We start from the raw sequence: 18645 nt of genomic DNA, 5'->3' as shown, positions 1-18645 counted from the left end.
ATCCACTTCAGGAGTCACATCCAGTAAACACCCATGAGAGAGATTCGGGGTCAAAAGTCAGCATATTTTGAGGACTAGTTACTTGGAGTTCTGGCATAGGATTTAACGTAATAAAACTTGTGTCAGAAGAAACGCCCTGCCGCCCAAGAGACTAGGAGCTGCTCTTGACTTCAGGACAATCAGCTTGTGAACCCTGCCCCCAGGGAACAGACTAACACCCACCCCTCCGCCCTGGGGCCTCGGACGGCAATGCCCTGCTGCGGGGCTGGCAGAGCTCCGAGCACGGCTCACAGAGAAGAGCAGGCGGGCGGAACGTCCAGGCGCCCAGATGCAAGATCCAACGCGGGCTCCTGGCCTTTCAACACCCTCTTCACCGTGCTCACGCCTGTACTGCTAACTACCACTGATGACCTACTTATTAGTAAGTCCCAGCTTCCGTCCCTCCTCATCCGGACCCTTCCCCCAAGCTCCAGACCCAGATAGGAAACCACATATTCCTTCCCTCCACCTACATTCCAGCATCTGAAATAGACACAGATCTCCTATCTCGCCTCCACAGGCCGATCATCTCGGTGGCCCCTCCATTCATTCGCCCACATGCCCAAGCCAGAACCCTAGAGGCTCCCCTCGGACCCCCTCTCCTTCCACTGCCACCCGTACCAAACCCAGCCCATTCCACCTACCCTCTGGAATCCCTCTCCTTCTCCCTACCCAGCCGCTGATGCCCCAGTCCAGTCCCCCTAGTGGCACACCCAGGGTGGCAAGGGTCTCCTAGCCCAGGCACCAGGCAAACTATTAAAATCCAAAATTGGTCTCCGCCTGCAGCTAAAAACTTTCCTGAGAATTCTGCTTCACCTAACAGGCTGCAGCCCAGACCACTCAGCGTGGTCCTTTATGATCTGGTCCCTGACGACCTCTTCAATTCCTGTCTCTTGTTCTCCCTCCTTTCCCTTTCATGTCGAACAAAACTGAATTCCTTGCACTTTTCCAAACTTCATGCTATTTTAGAGAAAAAAAACACCTCTTACGATTTTGACTACTCTAATCTGTCTAGATTTCTTTTTGCCTTTAAAAAATCTTCTAGAACAGAGCTCAGGCATCATTTCCTTGATCGATTTTCAAAGCGTCACCTCTGGTATTTCATTACTGTCTCCTCTATGCTACCTCTGTGCCTTAACACTCCTGCAGCTGCCTTCGTCCCAATGACCTGGGCTCACACACGTGCCCCTGCTATCAGGACATACGCCCCCTGAAGACAGGGCTTGGCATCTGTCTTCCAGATTCCAGCAACGGCAGGCATGGGGCGTGGCGCAGACGCTCTCTCCTACACAGGCCTTCAACCTTTCACTGCCTGATACTCTGCATTTTAGGTATTTATTTAGAGCAACACACTTTCTTCCTGGAATCAATGACTACTACTTATACATCAACTAGCAGAGAGGCTTTCCCAAATCTAGCTAAAATTGGCTTTAAAAGAAGGAGTCAGAATTTTAACTGGGAACGACTGAAACCTGCTGCCGCGGACACGGTCAAGAAGTCTCACACGAGAGCCACGGTACCAAGAAGGCCTCCACGGGTGGAGGAGACAGGGACTGGGGATGACAGTGAGGGCCAGCACCCTGCCAGAGAAACCCCTGAGCTTGGCAATGCTGCCCGGGGCCAGCCTAGACCAAGAAAAGGAAAGAAAATGCTTCCTTCTCCCCCAGCCCTCTTACAACAACTGGCTTCCTGCCTCCGGAACCAGGAACGTGACCCTTAAATTGTAGATCGGTGAGGCTTTTCTAGCCTAGCCTCACAACTTAACCACCATTTCTAAACTTGTTTCTAGAAGAAAACATGCCGGACTTCTAACTGACAAACTTATAAACCAAATTTGACACACACTGGGGCAATGTCCGTATTTTAAACTTTCTCTCTGACACATGAGAAATTTGGCTTCTGCTTGCAACAAACGGTAACAGTGGTAGGATCCTGGCACTAAATTATAATCAAAATATTAATATAGCCCTTATAAATGTTTCTGTTTTATGCAATACCACAAGCCAAGAGGCCAGTCGACACTTACCGTGTTTCAGCTTTAAATAGCAAAGACCTTGAGCCACAGGGTCTGACAACACTTCCTCCCCCTCAGTAGTTGCGCATCTATCCAGCAACACTCATTTCCGTGTCTGCACTCACAAGAGCTAAACAAGTAAGGACCATCAATCGTACAATAAAGAAAAGTTTTTAAATTTGAATGAAGAGAAAAGGCCAACAGGTTCCAGCGGAACTCGGTAATGCTAGATTCTCCCATCACTGCCTTCTAGTTCTCAAATTTCTGAAATTTCTGTATTCAGGAAAACATAGGTATGGTAGAAAGTCAGTAGTTACAGGTCCGTGTCCCTTATTCAAGGTTCCAAGACCCCCAAGTCTCTGAGAAAACAAGTTTTTCCTAACTGCTTTGGAGGAAAGATCTACGCTGATCTGAAACCAGCCGGCAGGACACCATGAAGGGATGGGGGTCGATTCCCAGTCTTGGTGCGGAAACTCAGCCCGCGGCCCCAGGCCTGGGGGGGGGGGGAGGGGGGCCTGCATGCAGCCAGCTAGGCAGCCCGCCCTCCACACCCACACCGTAGAGGCCAGCAGTCCCTTGCTCCCGTATGCACCTTGCACGGGAAGAGCCATGGATACACAGCCTCTGGGACATACTCTGAAACTGCTAAGAGCAGGCTGGTCCTGTTCAGGAGTGAAGGTTCGTTCGGAGCAGTAATCTCAACTCACAATATTTTCACCTCTCACAGTCCTACCAGTTTCCCAGCCATCTACAACTTTTCATTAAAGCATAAGACTGAAAAGAAATACACACAATAGAAAAGCTATCCTACAACTAGAATCCTGGGGCGCCTGGGTGGCTCAGTCGGTTAAGCATCTGCCTTCAGCTCAGGTCATGATCCCAGGGTCCTGGGATTCTGGAGGAGCAGAGAGCCCAATGTGGGGCTTGATCCCAGGACCCTGGGATCATGACCCCAGCTGAAGGCAGAGGCTTTAACCCACTGAGCCACCCACGCACCCCTCTTTAGAAATAATTTAATGGGGGATAGAGTGAGTATGTGTTCCCAGAAAGGGGTTTCCATTTCTGTACTATCCTCAACCCTCCATTTCACGTAACTTTTTAACAGACTACATGCAGGCGCTGTGGCTGGACTGGGAGGGGGTGCTCGCACACGGCAGCAGGTAAGCCCTCGATCCAGTCTTCCAAGAGCCTCCACAGCCACAGGTTCCCCAAAAGAAGTGAACGGAATTATCGTGACCCTGACACAAAAGGACACAGGGAAGAATCACTTTCACGGAATTTCAAAACGAGCCTTGATCGCTATGGCTAACCTACTAAGAAGGAACAGGTGCAACAAACCATGTAGAAAAATACGGAGAATTTTACCATTTTAAAAGGGCTTAGAATATTTCATTACTTTTTATATCTTTTTCTCCAAATTTTTATTTAAATTCAAGTGCATTAACACAGAGTGTAATCCTGGTTTCAGAAGCAGAATTTAGGGATTCATCAGTATTTTATCACTTTAAGGATGTTGAGGGATTTGTTCTTTTTGGAGATAAAAAGAAAACAGAAACTTTGTTCTTTTTGGAACTACAAAGAGGAAAAACTACTAACTAGGAGTGTTACAGCACAAGGTTTTTAAAGGCTACTTACTGACACATCACAATGAAGAGGAAAGAAATTAACATACTGTATATGCCCACACATATGTGAGCACAGACATTTACATTTACATTCAGGGGGTGGGCTGAGAAACCTTTGCTCCACATACACAGGAATCCATCCAAAGGGAGGGATCAAGCAGATCCTTGACAAAACCGCTTTTCAACTCAAAACTGTTCTAAACACTTGAAAACATGACCCCGCTTCAAGCCTAAGCAGAGAAGGAATTCTGTCCCACGATACCTCTGGTCATACCCCGGGCTGTGGCTCTCCATCTGGGAGCGTGACAGGAGAGCACCACCACCGTCACACATGCCCGAGTTGGGGACAAATTCAAGCAGCCCGTGTGAGGACACTGAGGTCAGGAAACGCACCCAGTTTCACTTCACAGCAGCACCTCACCATTTCTTGAAGGAGAAAACACGGAGGGAAGCCCTCTGAATGACATAACCTCTTGTTTTTAGAAAGACCCCAGAGTCGTCACTGACTAATGGAAGAGAGGAGCCCAAACCTCAAAACGGCCCTTCCTGACACAGTCCATCTCCTAAATACGTTTTAATACACCATTTACCCTTATATTGGACAAAAAAACATATTTAAAAAAGCTCTGTGGGGCGCCTGGGTGGCTCAGTGGGTTAAAGCCTCTGCCTTCGGCTCAGGTCAGGTCATGATCCCAGAGTCCTGGGATCAAGTCCCTCATCTGGCTCTCTGCTCGGCAGGGAGCCTGCTTCCTCTTCTCTCTCTCTGCCTGCCTCCCTGCCTACTTGTGATCTCAGTCTGTCAAATAAATAAATAAAATCTTAAAAAAAAAAAAAAAAGAAAAAGAAAAAAAGAAAAAAGGCTCTGAAAAATTACAATAGACTTTCAAAAAAGAAACCAAGACCTCTCCCTTCCCCCCAAAAACCACCCTCAAATAAGCAAGTCAGATAAGGCTGAAGTTTAGCTAATTGCAGTAAACACTAATAAAAGACTGCTAATATAGAAATACAGATTATTTTTCAAATTAAAATCAAATCAACTATTTATACATAAAAGCATAAAACCGCTGAGATCCCAAACATTACAAAGTCTACTGGCTTGGAATATACTAAGTATATCTTCAGTGTCAAACAGAACAACTGCAAGAAAAGAAAATCAATTTTGCCCAAAGAGAACCCATTCCTTTCCTAGCTGTCCCCTCTCCCCAGCAAGGGATATCCTGCCAGATGAGCAGGTTCCTGGAGGCAGGAGGAGCTATCTGGTCACAAGCGACCAAAGGGTCCCTAAGCAGGGAATGACTTGGTAAAAACGACAGTTAAGTTATCCTCACAACCCTATGGAAAATGATGACGTTCAGGACTTCTGTTCTGGTTCGGTGTTTTCCAAAAGAACCATGGAATGCTAATTCTGAGAGATGCAGTCCTTACAAAGTAAGGTTCTGACGTCAAAAAGGAACACACATCTTCCTTTATTTCCCAACAGGTTTATGACACCTGCTAAAATAGTTAAGGCTCTAACAAGTCTCATAGAAGCCGAGTCAATTCCCAAAGTTATACCCATGGTTCCAAAGTCAGTCTTCTGAAATAAAAGTCTTAAGTCTCAAGAACTGATTGTCTTTTTTTTTTTTTTTTAAGATTCTCTTTTTAAGCCTCCTCTACACCCAGTGCGGGGCTCGAACTCATGACCCCAAGATTAAGAGTTGCAAGCTCTCGCTATCAACAACAGACAAATTATGGAAAGAGCCCAAGCATCCATCAGCTGACGAATGGATAAAGATGTGGCATGTAAACACAATGGAATATTACTCAGGGATCAAAAAGAATGAACGCTTGCCATCTGCAACAACACAGAGGGAACTAGAGGGTATTATGTTAAGGGAAGTCAGTCAGAGAAAGACAAACACCATACAATTTCACTCACATGTGGAATTTAAGAAACAAAACACACGAACGTAGAGAAGGGAAGGAAAACTAAAATAAGATAAAAACAGAGGGAGGCAAACCATAAGAGACTCTTAAGTACAGGAAACAAGCTGAGGGTTGCTGGAGGGGAGCGGGGAGGGGAGACGAGCTAAATGGGCAGTAAGGAGGGCACATGGTGTAACGAGCACTCGGTGTTACACACGCTGATGAATCACTAAATTCTACTCCTGAAAACAACGCCGCACTGTATGTTAACCAACTTGAATTTATGTTATAAATAAATAAATAAATAAATAATAAGAAATGAAAATCCGAAGTGGTGAAACCCCAAAAAGAGCTGTATGCTTTACTGACTGAGCCAGCTGGGCGTCCCAAGCATTGATTTTCAATTGAGCTTTCAAATGGGGCATCGCTAGAGTGTCCCACAGTGGACAGCAACAGCGATTTAAGGATTTTTAATTCTCCAGTTTAATGGTTTTCAAATCCCTGAGGCAGACACACAGCTGGAGAACTTGTTAGTGTCCATCCCAGACTGACAGCCGGGCAGTCTACAGCTCATGACGCCCTCAGGTGATGAAGAGAAACGCTAAAACTTCGAAACCACTGGTCTGACTATGGGTACCTTCTTCAGCTAATCTGGCAACAACGGAAAGGCAATTAACAGAGGCCCCCAAAGGCCCCAATCCCGCTGGAGGGGGGGGTGGGCAAGGGCTCAGTAGAGGGACTGGGGACCAGAAATGGGGAAAACATCTTAATGTCCAAGTCACCACCCCCTACAGCCACAATCACACATTTTGGGAAGCCACTTAAAAATAATACCAGAGCAGGAACAAAATATTTAGAAGTAAAAAAAAAAAAAAAAAAAAAAAAAAAGTGGGAATACAAGTGCCCAAAATACCATCTCCTACTGGGCTGGTTTCACAGAGGCTGGAAGCACACTATGACCCTTAGGGACACAGGATCCCCTGCGGCAGGACAGGGCAAGGACAGGACCTGAAAGGCTCGGTGGGAGGCATTCTGTGTGAGGGAGAGCACCGCCAATGCTGGCATCAGATGTCAGAGCTCTCACCCCAACAGGGCTGTTTTCTAGCTGAGGGCCCTTGGTTAAACTTCCTAAGCCTCTGTTTTCCCACCTGCAAAATGGATTTAAGAGCCCCTCCACCTGGGCCGAAGCCTCGAGGACTGCCCAAGGGCAGAAGCAGCCCACCAGCGCCCTCCCCTTGGGAAGAAGGTAATAAAAGTTTGTCCGACTCCTTCAAGGCTTCCCTCCACTACAAACAACAAATATTTATTTTCTCAACTCAGCAAAGCGAAAGGCACCTTTACTTCTCCCACTTATCTATTCCTGTAACACAGAGGAGCACAAGGAAAAAGAAAACCCACCTACCATGAGGAACCGCTAAGGAAGTGAGTAACTCTTTGTACTTAACATAATTCTTCTCTTTTCAAGATACCTCTCCAGAAACATTGAGCACAATGAAAGTGCATCAAACACAAGGAAGCTCCCAGAATGTTCAAACAATGCCTTTCCTCAGCTGGCTCTCAGTTTACCCCGAGTTCAGATAGCAATTTAGCAACTGTAACCACACTGCACGGAACTTCAAAGTTATGCTACGAAACGGTACCTAAAATAACTGCCAACCACCGCCTCGTCCCCCAAACTCAGGATGATCTTTTACTTTCACTCAATGATTTATTACTGTACTACCCTCCCCCCCGCAAAAAGTACTTTGCTCCTAAGCAGGAAATCAGTTTAAGGTCCTATCCCACAAGAGCAACCTTACCTGCTTAGATACACACCTGAGCCGTGGGCTCATAAACGCTGAGGCTGCGCACACGGCATGGGACCTGCAGAGACCCCCATGCCATGGGCCTCCGTCCACAGCATGCAACCCCCTGACACACGGCCAACTGGCTCCGCCACGTGTCCGCCTGAACACCGTGGCGGGCTATCAGACAGCTGCTGTGCACCTGCGCCCAGGTCCTGCACTGACCACCATGGAGCCAGTGGCCAGGACTGACGCTGCTCCAGGCTCCCCACCCCCAGAAGCACACAGTCCATTCCAGGCCGGGGCTGAGCCCCCAAAACATACGTCAACTGAAGAAGACGTTTCTCCAAAGGGATACTATGAGGCTTCAAGAAATGGTTCTGTGCCCACACGATCTTGAGACTAGAAAATGAGACACAGAATGGAGAAAAACAGGTTCTCAGCTCAAGTTAGGAAAGTGGAGGTCACTGTTAGAGATATGAAAACATAGGCATGGATTTATATGGTCGTTGACTAACCGAGAGAAAGAGAAGGCACCATCTCCTGAAGGGAACGAGGGCCTGAGGAGCCCTTCACCGGGCTCGGGCACCTGGAGAAACCATGACCTTGGAATTCAAAGTGTACTCATTCTATTCTGTACCGGCTGAAGGAGGGGCATCCAGGCAGAAAGCTGAGCCTAACCTACTCTGGACAATCCTGAAATCCCAACAAACCAGAACAAAGGGAGTTCTCTAAGGTTAAACCTCTGCCTGCCAGGAGGGGAGAGAAGACCAAAAGCATTGAAATTCCAGGAGTGGGAAGAAACATGGGGGAGGGAGGGGGAGGACAGGCTAAACTGGAGATGGAGAGAGCGCCAGCCAAGCCCATTTGCAGCCTGAATCCGCACAACTCAGGAACCGGCAGCATCTAAAATAAGGATGTAAAGTCAATTAACCAAGTGGTTCGACACCCCAGTGGCCTTCCCCGCTCACAGCCTTCCCAATCAGGGCAACAACTGAAAGCACAGTTCCTAGAAAGGAAGCCGAGGGCTCCTGGAGAAGGACAGAGGCGGGAGTTAAATAACGGGAGCACAGCTCCACAAGACGGAGCACCCACACTCAGTCCTTTCCCTCCCTCCAGCGCTTGGTGCACATCAGGCTTCAGGGCACAGATGGGAGGAGGGAGCAGCAGGGGGAGCACCAGCTGTGGACAATAAGGGGTCCAGACCAGAGCAGGTCAGAAGCTTCTCCAGGAAGGGGAAATGTATAAAAGGCTGAAAGAAACAGACATCAGCCATTCGTCACCTCTCCCATCTGGTAGAAGCACCTGGCATCACTGAGGTTTACAAAGCTCCAGTCAAGGGCTCAGATTTCCAACCAGCATGGTTGTCCCCCACTCTTAAAGAGGAGCGGACATTCAAGGGTGGCCTCTAGCATTAGAAATAAAGACCATGACCAACAAGAGGGGACAAAGGGCCTTGGAGGAAGAGAATCTATCCTGGAGGAAGGGAACATAACTGCAATTAACATACCCAGGGAGATAAGAGCAAATATTTCAACTGAAATAATGAAAGAACATTCAGAGAACCAAAAAGACCTCTTAGAATTTAAAAAATTAGAGCAGAAACACTCATTGGAAGAGCTAGAAGAAAAAATTGAGACAGTCTTCCAGAAAGCCAAGTAAGCAAGACAAAGAGAGAGCAAACAGGTTTAAAAGGATAAAACTCTTTGAGGACCAGTGCTCAATAGAAGTTCCAACATCCAAATAATAATTAAGAGAGGGAGACCAAAGAAAAGACCTGAGCTGCCCGATTAAAAGGGCTTACTGAGTACCTATCACCAAAAAAAGACCCGCATCATGACAAGTTATTGTGAAAACCGAGCTCAGGGAAAAAAAATTCAGATCCTATTAGGTTCAGGAAGAACAAAACAGCTCACACACGCAGAATCCAGTACTGGCGTGGCACTGTAGACTTGACCGACGACAACGAAGGCTCAAACACAGAGAAATGCCTTCAAAATCCTGGAGGAAAATAGTTTCCGCCCTGTGACTATATCCCATGCCAAAACATTAATCGAGAGGAAAAGAAATGTTCAGATATCCATGACCTCAAAGAACCTATCTCCCATGTACCTTAGTCACAGGAAGGCACTGCAAGATACGCTTCGCCAACACAACGGTGTGAACCCAGACAGACAATGACAGGAGACACAGAAAAAGAGGTGGTCCAGGGCAGCACGAGGAGTCCCACGTTTGAGGGCAAAAGGCAACAGAGGCTGTGAGCAGAGTGCTAAGGGCAGACGATCACCAGTCCACTCGGGAGCGGCTCAGAAGGCTCACAGGAAGACGTCTCCAAAAAGGTGACACCTGTCTGCTCGACCTGCACTTCGGAAAACATTTCAATAACTTGCGCGAGCTTTGGCGGAGTAAGTTATAAACACTGCCACAGACTGAATGTCTTGTGTCCTCCCAAAATTCCCACGTTGAGACCCAGTCCCCTTGGGATTGGTACTGGGAGGTGGGGCCTGTGATTAGATCATGAAAGTGGAGTCCTTGGGATTGGGACCAGTGTCCTTAGAGAGTGTAGAGGGCTCCCACACCCCCTGCCATGGAACAGACCAGTCCATGACCCAGAAGAGCTACCCTCAGCAGACAGAGAATCTTCCAGATCTCTCCAGGCTCCAGAACTGTGAGGAATCAATGTTTGGTGTTTAAGCTATCCAGTCTCTGTATGGGACGTTGGCACAGCAGCCCAAACTAAGGCGATTACATTATTTGGAAAAAAAAAAAAAACTTTCAGACAAGATTTGAAAAGTTATCCCGGCTTGCTAAAGGGCTGAGCTAGCACGTCACCAAAGTCACAAGGAGACTATGCCGGGGAGAGGGAAGAGGGACCTGTGCCTGAAGCAGCCAAGAACTAAAGCCTCCTCTTCAGAGTCCAAAGTCCACACACAGATCCTGCCCTAAACTAGGAAAAAGCAGCAGCAATTTTTTAAAATGTTCTTTATAAATAAAGTGGAAATAACAACAATTAGCTCACAGAGATCAAAGGGGGCTGCCTTTGGGGAGGAGTACATGGGAGGCGAGGGGCAAGTCACGGCTGTCCTTCCAAACAAACCTGATAAGGCCATATGACTCTTTATGCTCAACCTTTTAAAAACTAAGCAAAAATCCTAAATAATTAAAACCAAGAATCTGGACCTACATGGTCATTTCAAATCTCAGGGCCTTTTAAAAAATCTTTTTAAAAATAGGAAGAGGCTTAAAATAATAGGAAGATAAACACCCGCCACATATTTCGTAAGCATTAATGTAAAACTCAGAATGTTCCCACGATTTATTCAGATACTAGCGGGCGCTGCTCAGATAAGGTTCCCTGTACTGACCGTGACCCTCAAGAAAACCTAACAACCCTCAAGAAAACATAATGGAAGGTCTCTGAAGTCAACAATGCTGTCCCCAGGGGTATGCACATACAGTGCCTTTGAAATCCACAATCTGGGGTGTTTGTACACCTTGTAGCAAGCAAAGGCACATTTTGTTTTTTGTTTTGTTTTTTTTTTTTAATCTGAACCTTGGAAATCAGGGAGCCATTTGGGTTTAGGAAACTCCGTACTCTAACCACTGAGCCACCCAGGTGCCATCGTTAAGCATCTGCCTTCGGGTCAGGTCATGATCCCAGGGTGCTGGGATGCAGTCCCACATGGGGCTCCCTGCTCGGCGGGAAGCCTGCTTCTCCCTCTCCCACTCCCCCTGCTTGCGTTCCCTCTCTTGCTGCGTCTCTGTCAAATAAATAAAATTTAAAAAAAAAAAAAAAAAGGAAACCTCCATACCCACTCCACAGCCAGGTGTTATGTTAGCCATGTTTTTTTTTCTTTTCTCCAAAGCACTGAGCCCTAGGAGTTTTTTTAAAACATACTGTACTGCAAAAATGTGAATTATGAGAAATGACTGGTCCAAGGACACCAGATGACCCTAAAAAGACACACAGGGATAACAGAGTGCAGCCTCTATTTCCTGCACTCCCTCCTGCTACAAGGTTCCAAGGTTCCCTGACCAATAACAATGCTGAGCTAAAGCATAAAAAAAAAAGCCACAGAAGGGCTGGCTTGGTGTGGCCCGTTTCCTGCAGGTACGGAATTCCCAAGCAGGCAACTCTGAATCACTGGGAGATGGCTCCCAACGCAGTGCCAAGTGGCATGTTTCTCCAAAGATCCTCTGACTCCTTGACCCTGGCCTCAGCGTGCCTTAAAAAAGACTCTAGGAAGAAGCAGCAGCTGCCAACAGGCTCATTTCTTCAGTGACTCCTCACACTACGTCTTGTACCAAGGTCCTAGAAATACCCTTCCATAGGCATGAAGTGGGCGAGCTCCGCTCTGCACATGAGAACAGCGGGAAGAGGAACGTGAAGTTACATCACACGCAGGAACGAGAAAGCAAGGATGGCTGCCACTTGCCCGTAACTACCCTGAGGGGACACGGTGCTATGTCGGCAGCCTAGAAAAATCCAACCTGACCAATTTCGACTTGAAGGTCATTTGGTTCTATGTGAAATCCTACCAGGACCGTTCCCATAGCTGGGATTACAACCAAAATGTCCTACACTCCTTCAAGTTATATTTAAATGGGTATTTAAGAAAACATACTTAGCCTGTCAGACAAAAAAAAACATACTTAGGCAACTAACAGTAACAGAAAACTGTGCCTTTACTTTCCTTATTACTCTTAGCATAGAACAGCAAAAAAGCGTCAAAAGCCGGGGTGATGGGAGATCGTATAAAAAAAAAAAGAAAGAAAGAGTGTTAAATGCTCACTGAGAGTTCAAAATTACCAAGGTTTGAAGTCAATCTGCTAAAAACTCCACCCTGAGGGGCAGGCCCCTGGCTTGGCTTAGTGGGTGGAGCATGAACTCTTGATCTTGGGGCTGGGAGTGGATCTCGGAGCTCCACGTTGGGTGGAGATCACTTGAAAATAAAAAGTCTTGAAAAAGAAAAAAGTCCACCTTGGTTATCCTGCTGACACTTGAACCTCCAACCACTCAGTTTTGTCTGTCCCAGCTCTCACCAGCCTGGGGTTCCTCTCACTGCCTTCCAAGCGGCAGCCAGGCAGCCCCAGGATCCAACTCCTTCCACCTACAGCAGCCAAGCAGGACTCCTAAAGTTCGTGACACTCAGCGCTTCCCTACCCCAGCCGGAGCGCAGGCCCCCTTCCCCAGCCCCGGCTGCCCCTCCAGCTCTGGGGTCCAGGCTAGTCCCGGTGAACCTGCTTTCCAACCCCTGTGTCGGGTGACCGCCCAGATCACAGCCCTTGCTAGGCTGCTGACTTCCTGAGCACGTGGCCCCTCGAGGTTCCCACCCACCCCTCACAGGTCCTGGCACCACACTCCGCAGAGGCTCCCCATCTCGTCCAACATTCTCAGACCCTAGACCCCCTTCCACACTAAAGTATTCGCTCAAACATGCCTTCAGAACCTCAATCTCACAAATGCCCTGAATGTCCACACCCCGTAACATGCCAACCTTTCCCCAGGGCGCAGATGGCAACAGGCTGAACATGGAGAGGCCTCTTCCATGGAAACAGGAAAAAAAACTATGGCAATGCGACACACAAGAAAAAAAAAATCCAAGAGCACTGAAGCCACAATTAAATGCAGCTGTCCTTCTGTTTTCCTTCATTTCCCAGATTTTTAAGGGCACACAGGTTTCCCCAGGGCAAGCAAGAGCACTTGAGGAAAGCTCCCAGCAAGTCCAAACCAGGCTGTTCAACTCTCGCAATCCCCATTTAAAGGGATATAAGGAGAACAATGGAGAGGGAGAGAGGGGGACAGGATGGCTTTTACCAAGTAGAAATAAGTTTCCCAGCTATTCCTCTAAACCCTCTTGTACTTTCAAATAGGGAAATATACTAAATTAACGACATCCTCAAAACATGCTAAGTAACTCAGCTGTCCGGCACATGGGACATACCAAATTCAGTATTTTTCAGACTTGGGTCAAACCAGTCAGCTGTGAAACCAATTTAATGCTGCAACCAGCTTTTCTTCCCTTTTTTTTTTTTTTTTTTTTTTTTTTAAATAAAAGACATCACACAACAGCAGGACATCACAAGTAGTGAGGGTCAGGGCTGTCTCTTAAAACTTCTGTTTCAGCTCTTGATGTAAAATGTACTTCTTACGCGGGTCACAAACCAAAAAAGCTTGGAAGCTGAGACGTGACCGATAAAAATCTGCAAGAGAAACTTATAAACCGAAACCTAATTCTTCTTAAATTACAACTTAAGCAAACTAAAAGCTGGCCAGTGTTCTCACCACCAACTGAAGCTTTTCTTCAAATCTGAATTAAACTGATTGAAACAACAAACGTTCAAGGACACGGAGTACATACATCCCCAAATCAACCTAATTTCTGTAAGTCTATTTGTAGTTACTACATTCAGTTCATGATTTTTTATTTTCTCCCCTATGTTAATAGGAAACTGGGATGTGGGAGGTAAAAAAAAAAAAAAAAAAGGAAAGGCCCCTGGCAACCTTCATTACACATTTATTACAAATATTAACTCATTCGGATGTACAGTCCTCTACCTCTAACCTAGGACCTGGCATATAAATGTTCAATAACAGTTCCTGGTCAAATAAAGTATCAATCTTGTATTCCTCATTTAGCATAGTTCTTCAGCAAACCCAAAGTGGAATTTAAAAAACCTTTAATGTTTGCAAAAGTTATAATAAAGCAACAGCACACCATCATGAGCAGAAGCACAGTGGGAGACAGGAAAAGTTCTGGTTTCAAATCACACACTTCCCAGCTCATATACTCCCTCTCCTTGGTCAGTTCAATTAGTCTCTGTTGGCTTTCACATCCAGAAGACAGCATAAATAACACCCATACCTCCAGAGGCACCAATAAAAACCTAGAGGCATAAAAAGGATTTGCGAGACAACGAAAATGTCCTTTCAGGCTTACTGAAGTATCTCTGATACTTAAATTCAGGCCACCTGAATTCACTCTGCTGTCTTTCTGAAATTTTTACCCCAACTCCTTATAAGCCCTGTTCAGAAGATGAGAGGGGAACAAAAAAAAAAGGGGGGGGGTGATGGGAAGTATCAGGACAGGGCACAGAAGGGTTAGCAGCGTCTCTTGTCTTATCCTAGAGAACAGTCAAAAGCAGGTGTGACTTTCATTTAATTTAACCCACAAGGACTTTGAGGAAAGCCTCCCGGGCTGGTAACAACTGCTAATTCAAAGGAGAAAAATAAATGTGCCTGTTGTTTTTCTTCTTGGGAGAAGGGAGAGGAAAGGAATGTTCTTCCCCAAATGGCACACTAAACACAATTACAGTTTGTAGATGGACTTAAAGACAGGAGTGCTCAAAACCACCTTTTACAGCTCCCTGCCCCCAACCTATGACAGCGAAAATCTGGAGGTTTCAACCAAACAAAAACAGTTCCCTTGAAATGGAAATTTACATCCTCTTCCCAAGATTTTGGCCCATCCACTTGAGGGGAAAAAAAAAGTGAGGACAGAAAACGTTGAGAACAGACACCACCACCTGGAGGCCACCTGATACCGTCTTCAGGGCACCAGCCAACCGGGCTTTAAGTACCTCCTCAAACTGATTCACTTTCCACAAAGGCCTTACACCTCCACGGTAAACTTTAAGTGAGGCATCCGTACTAGATTACAACCTGATTAACACGGTAGATGTCAGTCTAAAGGAAATAACTGATAAAAAAAAAAAAAAAAGAAAAAAAAAAGTTGTTCAACTCAAGAGCTTCTTCTTGCTCTAGGGCTCAGGAATCATTTTCATCCAGTTCACCATGTCTTCCTGCCTCTCCATTCAAACCAAAGTGAAGCAGGAACTTTAAGACCAAGAAACCACATCTGATTTTTACCTAACAGTCTGCAGAAACTTAGGTTTTAAATGAGTGTTGAGTTTAAAAGCTCTTTAAATGAGATTCAAGGGCAGTTTTCTTCAAGTACACTCAAGATACTAACTTTGACTGTTATTCCTTTATAAAAAAAAAAAAAAACCCTCAGGATAAAATTCTGGTAGCTTTTGTGTTCCTGTTTTTATAGGTTTCAAACCTGAACAATGAAATCCAGCTTTCTTTTTATGGTTTAAAAAAAAAAAGGTGGGGTGGGCCGTATGACCTGTCACGGGAAGACCGGTCAGATTCAAGTCTCAGCCCTTAAGATGCCAGGTCCAAACACTGCACTTCTCAGCCCTAAAGAGCAAGGGAAGACGAAAAATATGGGCCGGCGGATGTCTGTAAAATAACAAATAAATCCACTTGGATACCGTGGTTGTTTTTTTAAAGCTCTTTATGTACACTCGCTCAACTAAACCGGGAGAACAAAACTTTAAAGACATACTCCCACTGTATCATGAGATTTCAATCCCATTTCCTATTTTGCCACCATTTGTGCGCTTACAAATATGATAAATTAACCAGGGCCAAGTAGTTTTGTTTTCCAAAGGGCTAAAAACAGTCCCCAAAGGCGAAAAAACTCTAATGCTAGCAGGCACATTTGAAATTCAACCCCAACACCCCCCCACACCCCCCACCCCCGCCAAATCACTGGTTAAGCCAAGATGCCACAAAGTATCAACCGAGAGGTTTACGGGGAAGGAACTCGTCTGGATCCAATCAAGCGTCCAAGTGAAAACCCAGTGTCCCGAGATCGGGCGGGTCAGCGTCGGCTCGGGACACTGGAGTACATGCTGTCCGCCTGATTCCTCCTTCCAGAAGGTTTACACGCTCGCACTTTCCCCTCAGTTGGCACCAGAAGGAAAGGCGCGGAGCAAATGCGCTGGGAGTGGGGGCTGGCGGTTACACCTTCCCTCACCCCGCCCTGCCTCCTCCGCCCGGCCGGGCCCAGGACGAGTCGGGGCGCGCCCGGGGCTCCCCTCCGGCCTCTCAACTTTATCGCCTGCTCGCGGGGAACTGGGCCTCCGCCGCCCCCCGCCTGCACGCAGGGCCCAGAGACCCGGTCGGGGCCTCCAAGGGCATTTTCCCCCCATCACTTCTCCCGGCGACCCGGCGGGCGCCGGGCCTGCAGCTCGGAAGGCGTCGTGCGGAGAGGGCGGCGGGGAGGGCGAGGCGGCCCGCTCCCCCACATCCCTGCCAGACCCCCGCGGGCCCGGGCCCGCGAGGGCGCCTCCAGGCCGCGGCCCCCCACATCCCTGCGCCCACCCCCACCCCCACCCCCGGTCCCCGAGCCCCGAGCCCCGGGCCGCGGGGCAGGGGCGCCCTGGGGGCTGAAGCGCCGCGCTGGAGGCCGGCGCGACCCCGGAAGGGGCAGCGTGGGGGGGGGGGGGCCGTGTTTACACCGCCAAGTTCCCCGCTTCCGCCCCGGGCCGCGCATCCCCTCCCTCCGCTCGCGGCCCGGCTCCTGCTTACCTGCATGCCTGGCAGGCCCGACTGCACCGGGGAGTGAGCCATGGCGGCCAGGACGGCCACTTCCTGGGACGGGACGGCCGGGCCGCGGCGATCCGCGCGGGCGACGAGGCCCGCGGGCCGCGCGCAGCCCCGGGGCGGCGGGGGCGGCCGGCCAAGCCCGAGTCCGGCTTCGGCGGGGGCCGGCCGGAGTCTGAGGCCACCCCAGCCCCGGCGCGTCCCGGGCGGGGCGGCGGGCTCAGTGGCGGGCGGCGGGCCGCGTCTCCATGCACTGCGCCGGGGAGGGGCTGCGAGAGGGGCGCGGGGACTCTCCGCGAGCTGCCGCTGCCGCCGCCGCCGCCGCTGCTGGGCTGGAGCCGGGCGGCCTGGGCCCGCGCGCGCTGGCCGCCTGGAGCGGGGAGTGGGCGCGCACAGCCCGCCGAGCCCGCGAGCGCCGAGCCCAGCGCGCCCCGCCCCGGCCCGGCCCCCGCGCCCGCCCCCGCGGCCCGGCCGGGGACCCCGCCCCGCGCTTCCGGGAGGGGGAGGAGGCTCGCTGCCGCCCGGCGCCCTAGGCCGCAGCCGCCTGCGCCGCCGCCTGCCGGGCGCGCGGGGGTCCTGGCGGGGGTCCGAGCGCCTCCCGCGGGCCGCCTCCCGCTCCCAGCCGGCCGAGCGGAGCCGGGAGGCGGCCGGCGCACGAGTGCGGGGAGGGGGCCTCAGCCCCCGCGCCGGGCGAGGGGAGGAGGGGACTGAGTCGGACCTGGGGTTGGCAGCGTGCCCAACCCCCCTTAGTCTCGCCGCCCCCACTTCCCCCGCGCTCCCGGCCGGGGTCTGGCGCGCAGGGGGGCCGGGCGGCGAGGGAGCGGGGAGCGCCAAAGTCTGAACTCTGTCATCCTCTTCCTGGTCCAAGCAAGCCCACCCCGCTCCGTCTGCCCCCAGGGAAACGGGCTCCGGGCGACCTCCCAGAGGGCAGAGGCTAGGGCAGGGGGACCTCGGGAGGGAGAGCGCCCAGAGGGTCCCCGGTCCGTGGCCAGTTCCAAACTACCAGGGCGGAGCTTCTTCGGCGTCTGGGTGAAGTTTCCCACCCACCCTAGGAGGAAGCCGGGAGGGGAGAGGTCCAGAGCTGTTCACGCTCAGCTCAATGTTTCTGCTGCTTGAAAGCAGCCCCACTTGAAGACTGAAACTTAACGAAGTGGTGAGGGGGCTGCACCCCACCATCTCCGCGCCCCAGACCCAGGCGGCAGCGTCCTCCCAGAAGAAAGGGAAAAATGGGGCGGGGGGGGGTGCGGCAAGGAGGAAGGGAAGACAATGGAAGGAAACCGTGTCTAGACTTATCCCCGGCCCTCTCTCGGCCTCTCTTTTCGGCCGCCTGCAAAAGCTCCAAGTCCCTTCTGGGGACCAGTCCTGCCTCTACTTCTTAGTCACCACTTCTCCAACAACATAGGAAAGAAGCTCCGGGAAGTATTTTACTTGACGGGGACAGTGGCGGCCATGAGCTCCTGTCCCGCACCTCAGGTTGTGGGGACCAGGCAGTCACTCGTGCTGCCTGGGAGTCCCCCAGAGACCCTAAACAATTGAAGGAAACTCTTAAGTCCTCCAGCGAGCAACGAAAGGGGTGTTTATACTCCGAGGGGTCGCGGTATCCTGGGAATTGCTGCTCCCTGAGGTGCGCTGGATCCGATGAGGACTGGGTTGCTAAAAATAATCCCCACTTTCCCTTTGGAAACTTGCATGTTTTCCCTCAAAGTCCAGGATGGATACCTTCAGATTATCTTTATGGGATCACTGAGTCAGGAAGCCCTGCCTCCCCCAAGGGCTGGGAAGAGAATGTGGCAAATACCAAGTTAAGAAAAGCATGAACCCGGGTACCTGAGAGTTCACCATCCTGTGTAAATTTCATATACTCAGCAAATGACATAGAGAGGA

The 18645-nt window shown here is 49.6% G+C and overlaps 1 protein-coding gene across 1 annotated transcript in view; it reads right to left on the bottom strand.

The window, feature by feature from the left end:
* STK24 (serine/threonine kinase 24) overlaps positions 1 to 17125 on the bottom strand; it is a 113224-nt gene extending 96099 nt beyond the window's left edge. Inside the window, exon 1 of the mRNA XM_080798924.1 lies at positions 16747 to 17125. Within this exon, the coding sequence (XP_080655050.1) occupies positions 16747 to 16788 (42 nt within the window). The 5' untranslated portion in view covers positions 16789 to 17125. The remainder of the gene's footprint in view (positions 1 to 16746) is intronic.
* Between the last annotated feature and the right edge of the window lie 1520 nt (positions 17126 to 18645).

Source organism: Martes martes (assembly GCF_963455335.1).
Source record: "Martes martes genome assembly, chromosome: 3".
NCBI classification, from domain to species: domain Eukaryota; kingdom Metazoa; phylum Chordata; class Mammalia; order Carnivora; family Mustelidae; genus Martes; species Martes martes.
Note: the sequence above shows the minus strand (reverse complement) of the source record. Positions and strands in the feature narration are given on the sequence as shown.